This window comes from Asparagus officinalis, chromosome 1, assembly GCF_001876935.1.
Source record: "Asparagus officinalis chromosome 1, Aspof.V1, whole genome shotgun sequence".
Lineage (NCBI taxonomy): Eukaryota > Viridiplantae > Streptophyta > Magnoliopsida > Asparagales > Asparagaceae > Asparagus > Asparagus officinalis.
This window is the reverse complement of record NC_033794.1, coordinates 96,994,801-97,006,556: the sequence shown is the minus strand read 5'-3', so window position 1 is coordinate 97,006,556 and position 11,756 is coordinate 96,994,801. Positions and strand designations below refer to the sequence as shown.

Genomic DNA, 11,756 nt, shown 5'->3' with positions numbered 1-11,756 from the left:
TGAAGTCTTTTTTTTTTCAGTATGGATGCATTGTATTAGTCATCCTTCTGCACGTGCTGAAACTAGCATGATACAGTTTATGGACATATCATTTCACATGTAGTCGTGCTGTTCTTCCTATATTTATCTCGCTGCGGAGGATTTTCAGCCTCTTTGACTGAGAATCTGAGAATTCTCTTCTGGGAATGGATTTTCGTTAATCTGAGAAGACTTAGCTACATCCTAGTCTGATAAACAAGGAATGTTTTAGAAAAATCTGGGCTTCTGTGCCGGACCAGGCGCCTGGCGCCCAGATGCTGCCTATGCAGGAGTTTTTGACAATTTATTTTTTTTAATAAATTCTTGCTAAATACATAATAGTATTAAAAATAATGAAAGTTTAGCCTATGCGGGAGTTTTTGACATATTATTATTTTTTGAACAAATTCATGCTAAATACATAATAGTGTTAAAAATAATGAAAGTTCAAAAAATTAAGTAAAAAATCGGAAAAATTACAGAAATATCTTAGAAAAGTAAAGTGGTACAATTTTTTCAGAATAAGAAGTTAGAAGTCGAATGAATGATGCATTCACAATTTTTTTTAATTTGCAGAAGCATTATATTTATATAATTTTTCTTCAACAAGGTGTTTGTAATGTAGGATATGCATCACATTAATAAAGTTTCAAATTGATCTAAATATTCTTTTTCTCTTTTTACCCAACTTAGCATTGCCAATTTTATGCCATGTGTAAAGACCATAAGCACACGTCTATAAGTTTATTTTGCGTTCTCAAAACTTAATCGTCTCCTTAAAATTTTCTTATTTTGATCATAAAACTTAGCAATATTTATAATGTGCAAATTTACTATGTTTTTTAATACCTTATAATCCGTTTTGTCCCTTTCACACCTATATTCTGTAGGGTTTGGGATACATGGTGTACTTTAACCATGTATTGCTCAGCAAAGATGCATAAAAAATACGTGAATTTCACCACAGGACCTGGAGGGTTGAGATCCATCAAAATGATGCACTCGAAAACTGAAATGCATGATGCATTCTGATTAAGCTAAAGTTTAGTGTACAAATTATTGAAAGCTAGTGTTGGCGCAGGCATAAAACTAGATGACTAGACATGGTGGAAGATTCTTCCTAAGTTCTATGAGATTGGTGAATGTAACAACAAATAGTTGTGCTTAATTAATCCTCTCATTAGAAGGAGACCGGAATATTCCACCACCATGAGGTTTCAATTATTGGGATACCTCAATGATATTGATCTTTTTTACATCTAACTTTTGTTATCATGCCTGCTTCTATATATAAAATTTAAGTTTACCTTGAGGATCTTATTGCTTGCTACTAGTGGGCTGCATTCAGGAATGTACTTGATTTTGCAGTATTAGATGCATTCTTTTCTCACTTTGTGGTTTGTTGCCTAACCTTCATCCTTTTTGGCCAAAGTATCTATAAGCTTATTTGTTACTTCGATTCGTATGATTCATTTTTAAAATTAGTTGATGTATTTCTTGAGCAACAATATTTGTGGATCTCACTATCCAGACACAGTTTTTAGATTATCTCATTCAGAATGAATGACTCTATCTCCTAGGCGTTAGACAACAAGTGTATGATGGGTTTTTTTTTTGTTCCTTCTTTTATGTTTTGATAATTATATACTTAATTGAATTTGAGTACTTTTTCCAGCTTCTATTGGAAAATGCCATGTGGATCATGTTTAAATCCAATTAGTTCCTTGCTGTCAATGTAATATGGTTGTTCCTTGAATATTGAACACATTTAATTGGTGATTATCTTTTTTGCTCAGGGTGATGAACTTCAGGTGAAAGTGAACAAACTTTCATCGACAAAGACACAACTTCCCTATGACTACTATTTCTTGGATTTTTGTAAGCCCTCCAAAATCATGAACAGTGCTGAGAACTTGGGAGAAGTCCTTCGTGGTGATCGCATTGAGAACTCTGTCTATATGGTGAGTGCTCTTGCTGGCTAATAAAATAAAATTTACTTCACAAGTAAAATGGAACTCTACTTTTTATGCTTTCCTTTTAAGTGGCATAATATTTGACAAGCAAGCATTGATTCTACCTTGTAAACCTCCATTTGATGTCATCTTCATTTTCATGTATTATGTCCATTCCAGTTCAAAATGAGAATAGATGATACTTGCAAAGTAGCTTGTCGCAGAAAGCTAACTCAAGAAACAGCAAAGAATTTTAGGGAGAAGATTGATGATGAATACCGGGTTAACATGTAAGTATGCAAGTATATATGTTATCTTGTATGTCCTTTCCAAAATTAAAACGATTGTTTGCTGATCGATTACCTGTTTGCAATGGTCTAAACACAGTCATATCTTCATATTTGTGTGATTTTACTCTTGGCTGAGTAACTATTAGTTTGTTACAATAAAAGTTGTTCTGTCTACGCTCCAGATTTTAGATGTCCTGTCTCTGGTATTTAACAAAAATTAGCTACACTTGATAGGATCCTGGATAATCTTCCCGTTGCAGTCCCTAGACAAAGGAGAGATGGAAGTCCGGCACCAAGTTATGAGCATGGTTACCGTGTTGGTATTAAGGTAAGCTACTTGTATGTATCTATATTCCTGCTTGCTGAAAGATGAATTACCTATTCTTCTGTTAAGTTGACTTTTATTAGCATTTGATCAGAGTAAAGATGATAAGTACTTCATCAATAATCACCTGAGCTTCAAAGTCATGTACCATCTGGACCCTGAGATGGATGATGCACGGATTGTCGGTTTTGAGGTTATACCAAGCAGGTGCTTATTCTTATATGCTTCCTTTATAGTTTTGGTGTTGTTTCTCACTTTCTTGCACCTTCTGGCAGCATTAATTGCGATAATGGTTTGTCTGATGCTATTATTCTTTCATTGTTTTGTTGCTGTGGCATTAGAAAATTAGAAATTGTGTCAAATGAAAACCATTTATTAAATGATATTGACTTCTAGGATACACATTCTCCAGTGCGTAAAGTGTTGGTCATCCAAACGTGTGCACGATTATGCTTATGAATATTTAGATACTATACAGGCACCAATTTTATTCAGACTGCAAATTATTTTGGAGTTTCAAGTGGAAGTTAATACCTCTCATTTTTTGCTTCTGTTATCTTTTTTCCCTGTAAACAGCATAAAGCATGAGTACAGTGGATGGGATGAGAAGAATCCAAGAGTGGAAACATGCAACGCTAACACTAAGATTGCTCCAGGTAGCCATGCTCCTCAGGAAGTAACTGACGATGCATATGTTGTCTTTACATACGATGTTACCTTCCTGGTATGTACTCTATCCAAAATCATAACCTTCATCATTAGAAATTTGTATCTTACGCTCTTGGTTCTGTTGTATTGCAGCCCAGTGAAATTAAGTGGGCTTCGCGTTGGGATGTGTACCTTCTGATGAACGATGACCAAATCCACTGGTTTTCCATTATAAATTCCTTCATGATCGTTCTATTTCTATCTGGCATGGTCGCCATGATTATGATGCGGACTCTCTACAGAGATATAGCTAACTACAATCAGTTGGAGACTCAGGATGAAGCCCAGGAAGAAACCGGATGGAAATTAGTCCATGGCGATGTCTTTAGAACTCCTGTCAATTCCGGACTTCTATGTGTTTATGTAGGTACTGGGGTACAATTCTTTGGAATGGCCTTGGTGACCATGATGTTTGCACTGCTAGGTTTCCTCTCACCGTCCAACCGTGGAGGCTTGATGACTGCTATGGTTCTTTTATGGGTTTTCATGGGTTTATTCGCTGGATACGCATCATCGCGTTTATATAAGATGTTCAAAGGTACAGACTGGAAGAAAAACACTCTAAAGACAGCATTCATGTTTCCTGGTATCGTCTTTGCCATCTTCTTTGTGCTAAATGCCTTGATTTGGGGAGAGAAGTCCTCTGGTGCAGTTCCCTTTGGAACAATGTTTGCTCTCGTTTTTCTATGGTTTGGCATATCAGTCCCCTTGGTCTTTGTCGGTAGCTACCTGGGGTATAAGAAACCGCCTATTGAAGACCCAGTGAAAACAAATAAAATTCCTAGGCAAATACCCGAGCAGGCTTGGTACATGCAACCAGCTTTCTCTATCCTGATCGGCGGCATTCTCCCATTTGGTGCTGTTTTCATCGAGCTTTTCTTCATCTTGACATCAATATGGCTGAACCAATTCTACTATATCTTTGGTTTCCTTTTCATAGTTTTTGTCATTCTCCTCATAACTTGTGCTGAGATCACCATCGTGCTTTGCTACTTCCAGTTGTGCAGTGAGGATTATAATTGGTGGTGGAGGGCGTATTTGACTGCGGGTTCTTCTGCACTCTACCTCTTTTTGTATTCAGTGTTCTATTTCTTTACCAAGTTGGAGATAACGAAGCTTGTGTCAGGGATCCTATACTTTGGGTACATGACGATTGTGTCTTATGCATTCTTTGTGTTGACGGGGACGATTGGATTTTATGCTTGTTTCTGGTTTGTTCGCAAGATATATTCCTCGGTCAAAATAGATTGATTTGGTGTTGGGAGGAGAGTGTGCTTTTATGGACGACGAACTTCTACCGAGGGGAATTTGGTGATTTTGGTAGGATGTAAAACAGTGATAATAGGACTTGGTTTGTATCACTATTTTCAATCCTTTTTCTGTTTTCTTTTTAGAGACTGAACTTGTATGCTTATGTTTGTCTAGTTGTAACTGTTTCATGGGTCATACAACTTCGCAGTTAGTACTTATATTTTCAGAAGGAATATTTTCTACGAAGGCATTGTAGATTTCTATTGTGTTCTGTGGTCAAAAGGGGAAAGATAATTGTACATTCTCTTGCCTGGATACATATGTTTGTATGGTTACGATGGTTGGAAGATACTTCGTCAGTAATTTGCCAGCATCCTATAGATTCTGCTGAATTAATAAGCCTACTATCTAATTTAGTTTTGATAATTAACAAACAATTTATAATCGTGTTTTCTAGTATTTATGTTTCTCAGATATGTATCCAGGTTGAGTGGATTTGCGCCATATCGACGATATTTTAATGGAGCCGATGCAATTCAACTCAAAGTATCAAGATCGAGCTTCTTACACAATCATCTTAGGCATATTAGTTTTGGAGTTATATTTTGTGTGATAATAATTTAAGCTCAATTTTATACACACCTATTTCTCATTTTTTTCATAATATGTGTATTTTTGAGAAAATATTGTGTTCTTGGTTTATGGACTAAACAATCCTAGTTTACTTCTTTTCCTAAGTCTATAAAACCATTCAAATGATTTCAAAACTTGGTTTAAGTCATTTTGTCAAAATCAAGTGTTTTAACGAACATGTATTTTTGAGATTTTGCAAAATGACGAGTTTTCACAAACGGAGAATGATATTTAAAAAAAATAATTTCTAACATGTTTATATTCATGTTTATAAACATTTCGCCAAGTTTTATAATTTTTAGAATTTATTTGCTATTTTTAAAAGCACTTCAAAAATCAGATTTTCTATTCAAACTAGCCCATGTGCATGTTTTCAGTCGACTGACAAGGGCCATCAGTCGACTGAAGAAACTCGCTGGAATTAGCATTTATTTTCGCTTAGTCGACTAATGCACCATCAGTCGACCGAAGCAGCTCATCAGTTGACTGATGGTGCATCAGTCAACCGACATGCTTGGAATGGCTACCAACGATCAGCTCATTAGTTGACCGAAGAACTCATCAATCAACTGACGGATACTGTAACGAATAGTTTCTAGTTTCCTGATTTTCAGGGATTTTGTTTTTGTTGGATTTTTCTGGGTTGTTGGGGTTTGTTCTTGGAACCTATATATACCCCTTAGCCTCAACATTCTGAAAGATCTAAGAAAAGTTTTAAACAAAGTTTGTGAGTTTGTTTAAGTGTTTTAAAATAAAATTTTGGTGTATTGTTTATGTGAAGAAAGTTTCACAAGAGGAGGAGATCATCTCGGTTTTAAGCTTCAATTCTCATATCTCTATCTCTCTTGTTTTTCAGTGAAGTTTTACTAAACTCAATCTCTAGATATTTATATTTTTTATTATCATTTCTATTATCTAGATTTTAAATTGAGTTTATATTTTATTTTACTCATTGATTGCATACACAACCTATTGAGCTTTTAGCATTTCACATTAATCATAATTTGGGTTGTGGTGAGTGATTCATTGAGTGTGAGCTTAACTTCGTTCTCATTCTTGTTAGAGAACAAACCATTGTATTTGCACTTAATAGTTGAGATCACATTATAATACACAATGACACTTAGAGAAGTGGTTCGTGAGAGACGGGGTCAATTCCAAGAGGAATGATGTCGGTTGTAAATCCTAGGGAGAAATTCCGAGCACTTGAGGAAGGTGACACAGGCTAGGCTAATACTTAGAGGAGTGTATTGTGTATTGATAATTATGTGAGTTGTAAACGTTTATCGGTGAGCGTTGAAAACTGATTGTGTAATTGTTTTTGAGATAGTGGAGATTCTCCTCGAGGGTGAGGAGCGGAGACGTAGGTCGTGGGTTGACCGAACTCCGTAATCATTTACTTTGTGTTTGTGTTTGGCATTGACGCACTTTCTCTTGTATATTTTTATATCGCCTTTTGTCTCATGTTTATATCGTCATTTGTTTAATTCTATATCCTTGCATATATTACTTGTACACATCATATTGCTAGAATATTATTAGTAAGTATTAATTTAGCGTTAAAATTAGATTAGATTAGTAATTACCCTATTCACCCACCCTCTAGGGTACTTTCACCTATTTATAGGCAAAATTGTCATATTGGTATATTTTGTAGACACTAGGTGACAGAATGGTATACATTTTTTAACTCTTGTCAAATTGGTATATTATGTAGCCTTCGACGCCGTATACCCCTTAAGTTTTGCCAGATAGATTTTTTCGGTCAGTTTTCTCACGTGACGGCTCACGTGATGCCCAGCTGGTGAGATTTTTTGCATAAAACCCCCTCATCAAATAACCCATCATGCTCCTAACCCCCTCCTCCTCTCCCTCCCTCCTCCTCCTCATCCTCTTCAACCTCTCCCCATCTCCCATGCCTGCCAGCTTAGCAAAACCCTCCATCTGATTACCACAAATTCCACATACCTCCCCGTTCTTCCCCATCTGATCCCCAAACACATCTGAGTATGAGTTCTTATCATTCTCAAGCTGTCCCACTTTGTTCCGGTGATAAGATAAGCTATCCTCAGCGGCTCCGATTCTAAAGCTGGATTTTCATCCAAAGACTTCATAGGGTTTGAATCCAATGCATACCCATCAGAATCATCCAAACCAGTGAATGAAATTATATCCAACGACAATGAATCTCCATTGGACTAAGGTGAGAAAAACCTAAAAACTGTGGCTAAGAAGAGGGTTAGAGATACCATTAAGCTAGCAAAGAAGGGGAGGAGCCATCTTTTGTCACTAAATGGTCTCCCTGAGTGATTTCCCCCATTTTCCCTCATAATTCTTTGATACCCAGATTTAAATAAATCATTTACAACATTAACCTCTTGAAAATCTAACACCAAAAATTAAGCATGGAGACCAATTTCAGCTATAATCTCTGAACCCAAACGCCAAAATCTCAACTTTAGCAAGCAGAAATGAACAGAATCACTTCAGATGATAGTTCTACTTCATGGGTTGGACGAAATCAGGGCAAAAACTCAAAAATTCAAGGTGCCCCCTCCTCCACCACCACTGCCGCCAACCCTACCTCCTCCTTCTCCTCCCCTTTATCCACCCCAAAATTGATCAATCCCCACCGATCCAAGAACCTGAACACCTTCTCTATCGACCCCACATCTCCAATCAAAGACTTCCTCACCTCAGTAAACATCAGCCTTCGAGACGGCTCCTCGCGAAATCTATTGATGATGAAGTCTCGATACTCCTTGTAAACCCTAGGGTTCCTCGAATATGATCTCTTGTCGAAGAATTCAGGAAGGGATCTGCGCTCCGTCTCATGGATCGAGTCCCAGCTGAACCAACCTAGTCGAAATTAGGAGAAAATTAGGAATTCAGAAACCCTAACCCTAGGGGGGGGAGGAGCGAGTAGGAGAGAGAGGAGAGAGAGAGAGAGAGAGAGAGAGAGAGAGAGAGAGAGAGGAGAGAAGGAGAGGGTTAGAGAGAGAAAGAGAGCATGAGTTATTTGATGGGGAGAGGTTGAAGAGGATGAGGGGGAGGAGGGAGAGAGGAGGGGAGGAGGGGGGGGGGTTAGGAACAACATGAGTTATTTGATAAGGGGGTTTTGTGTAAAAAAAATCCCGTCAGCTGGGCATCACGTGAGTCGTCACGTGAGAAAACTGATCGAAAAAATCAATCTGGCCAAACTTAAGGGATATATGGTGTCGGAATCTACAAAATATACTAATTTGTCAAAAGTAAAAAATATACCAGTACGTCACCGAGTGTTTACAAAATATACCAATTTGGCCATTTTGCCCCTACTTATAGTAGATTTTGAAGAGTATTTACGTAACTTCAGCCGAGTCCAAGCAATTGTCTTGATCAGCTGATACTTTATAGGTGTCAGCAGTAGGTGATCTAAGTCATCCTCATATTTATTGTGGTGGCAACAGAGGGGCTGTAGTGTCAGCATGCTCCGATGAGTCATTATCACTCAGCGGGAGATATAATGATGACTTTGACTATACATCTAATGTTATGGTGACTGGCTATCATTGAGAGGTTCGAGAAAGACTGCGTTTCGTCTCTGCTTTTCGAGAGAGGTCGAGAAAAGACGCCTTTTGATTCGGCCGTTCTGAATGAGGACACTTCTCGACTCGGTCAACTAAGTGTTAATGCATTAAGTCAGTTTTAGCAGAAGGGCCCATGTGAGGACACCTTTCGACTCGGCCCTCTTGGGAGGGACTGAGTAGTGATGTCCTTCGACTCAGCCTTCGTGAGGTTGGATCAGATTGGTGTATAGTTAATTTGCAATATTGGTCATCTCCTGGAATGGGATTAACACTTGGTCATTTCTATGATACAACAAATTGTAATTGTATGATCAACATATATTTGAATATTTCACACACTGATCTGGATATTGCATTATATATCTATATCTAACCTATCTAATATAGATATTTAGTATCCATATCCACATCTTGACACAGATATATCCGCGGATATATGTTAGGTCTCATGTTATGAGCCTACATCTTCTAATCTTGTTTTGATGATTACAAACAATTCCTAATATTATTTGTCTAGTGTTTATGTTTTCTTATTAGGTATTTTAGACAAACAATATGTTTGAAGGTTGGATGGATTGAGCCTTCACGATCATATCAAATGAAGGTTGGCGGATATTGTGGAGTGAAGCCTATGCATACTAGTCAAAATCCAAGTTCAAGTTTTTTCCATGTTTACCAAGACAAGCTACAATGAAGATCTATCAAGCTTGGATAAATTAATTTTAGGGTTTATATAATGTGTGTTAATTCTATAAGCTCAAATATACACACACATTACATTTGTGAATTTTCATGAAAATAGGTGTTTTTATGCAAAATACATTCAAATATGTTTTAGACTATACAAACCTTGTTTACATCTTTTATTATGTCCATTAAAACATTACACAAGTTTCAGAACTTGATTTGAGTTAAAATGTTAAAATCAACATATTTGAAAAACACGTATTTTTGCACTTTTAAATATTTCTGAGTTTTCACAAATGGTAAGAGCAATTAAAATTTATTTTTCCAACATGTTCATATTCATGATTATAAACTTTTCACAAAGTTTTATATTTTTTAGAATTTATTTGCTAATTTTTATAGAGCCTTGAAACTCATTTCAAAAATTGATTCAGGTTAATATTCTGTTATCAGTCGACTGACGAAAGTGACTGCAATCATCAAATAGTTTTTAGTTTGTTTCAGTCGATTGACCAATCGACTGATGATCTCAGTCGACAGATAAAGATCGCCAGTTGACTGATGAGCTGGAAAATGAATACAATGGTCAGCTCATGATCAGTCATCCCGTCAGTCGACTGACCAGCTCCAACGGCTATATTTCTAGCCGTTGTTTGTAGGCTGTCTAAAAATCACAATAGATAGCTTATCCTCCATCAAACACCGATGATGGAAGTTACAATCTGACGACTTCCAGAAGGCTACAATTTGAAGACTTTCACGTAGATCGCTGAAGGTTACAATCTGACGACCTTCACGACAACCGATGAGAGCTCTAGTTCAACAGCATTCATAATCAATATCGGGAGTTACAATCTGACGACTCTCATATTCTCAAGGAGCCAAGACGAAGATTACAAGACAATGATCTTTGCAACGCTATGACAAAAGAGATTACTTTGTGATAATCTCTTCAAGACAAGACGCGGAGGTCCTCCCCGTGTGTCAACATCAAAATGCCGGGGTCGATCCCGCGTTACAATATCAAAACGCGAGGGTCGAACCCGCGTTACAACATCAAAACGCCGTTGTCGAACCCGCGTTACAACATTAAAACGGGAGGGTCGAACCCGCGTTACAATATCAAAACGCGAGGGTCGAACCCGCGTTACAACATCAAAACGTCGTGGTCAAACCCGCGTTACAACATTAAAACGCGAGGGTCGAACCCGCGTTACAACATCAAAACGCTGGAGTCGGACCCGCGTTACAACAAGCGAAACGTGAGCGACCCTCGCGTTCTGGATGTTCAGTCAACATCCAACCTCGCGTCTCAATCCTAAGACGCGAGGTTAGGATCTTGAACGCCAACGTGGGTGTTTGGCTCATTCAAATATAAGTCGAACGGTTTCAGAACCGTTTTTCCCCACGATCTGAGGAAATCACGCCCACTTAGGAGCGGATTTAGAGGGCAGTTACACCCCCTTAATCCCCTATAAAAGCGAGTAAACTCAACTGAGTTAAGGGTTGGATTTTACTTGGCTTGGAATCGACCATTGAAGGCTGGCTTTTTGGAGCTGAGAATTGGCAGCAACAGGGGAGATCATTGGGCGAACTTCAGAAGAGATCGGCATCATCCTTCAAGGAAGATCATCTTCAACGTTCGGCAACAGGAGCTTCCTCATCCTTGGCTATTAACCGATTTTCGGTTTAAATCAACTCTTTGTCAAGAGTTAAAACTCGTTCAGAGTTATCAACTCGTTCAGAGTTCTAAAACTTGCCACACAAGTTCTCCACAATGTCAAATCGTGAGGAGAAGACATCGTTCCAGTGAATCAAGACGTGCGGATCGTCAACGGAGAGCAAACTCGACGCGAGCATTCGAGGGAGGCACTCCATCGCCACCGTGAAGAACCCAGTTTTAAACAAAGGGGAGAATCAAATTCGTTCTCCTCTCTTTTGTAATCAAATTGTAACTGAGATCGAAGAAATACAAGTCAATTTTCTTTTATTCTTTTCATTGCAATTTTGCCTTTGTTATTTTATCGTTTTTGTTGGTTTTGCTTGAGTTTTGTGCCTTGGTTTTTATCCTATAAAATCCCCTATTGTTCTCATCAGAATTAAGTTTTCAAGAGGGTTTTTAACAAGAGTTTTAAGTGTTTAAAAGTTTGTTTCTCAAGTTTAAGTTTACAAAGAGGAGGCTTGCATTTTCAATTTAGGAATTCATCCTCAATCTTCTTCATCCTCTATTGTGTTTATAAAAAAGTTTTTCTAACTCTTTTTTCTAGCAATTTTATTATTAATTTTTATATTCTTATTATTGCTAGTTTGCTAATTGAGTTAG

At 37.6% G+C, this 11,756-nt stretch overlaps 1 protein-coding gene across 1 annotated transcript in view; it reads left to right on the top strand.

Annotated features, from left to right (window-relative positions):
• LOC109828755 (transmembrane 9 superfamily member 7-like) overlaps positions 1–4,810 on the top strand; it is a 5,473-nt gene extending 663 nt beyond the window's left edge. Inside the window, exons 2-7 of the mRNA XM_020395678.1 lie at positions 1,815–1,979; positions 2,151–2,260; positions 2,495–2,588; positions 2,680–2,792; positions 3,162–3,309; positions 3,387–4,810. Of these exons, the coding sequence (XP_020251267.1) occupies positions 1,815–1,979; positions 2,151–2,260; positions 2,495–2,588; positions 2,680–2,792; positions 3,162–3,309; positions 3,387–4,544 (1,788 nt within the window). The 3' untranslated portion in view covers positions 4,545–4,810. The remainder of the gene's footprint in view (positions 1–1,814; positions 1,980–2,150; positions 2,261–2,494; positions 2,589–2,679; positions 2,793–3,161; positions 3,310–3,386) is intronic.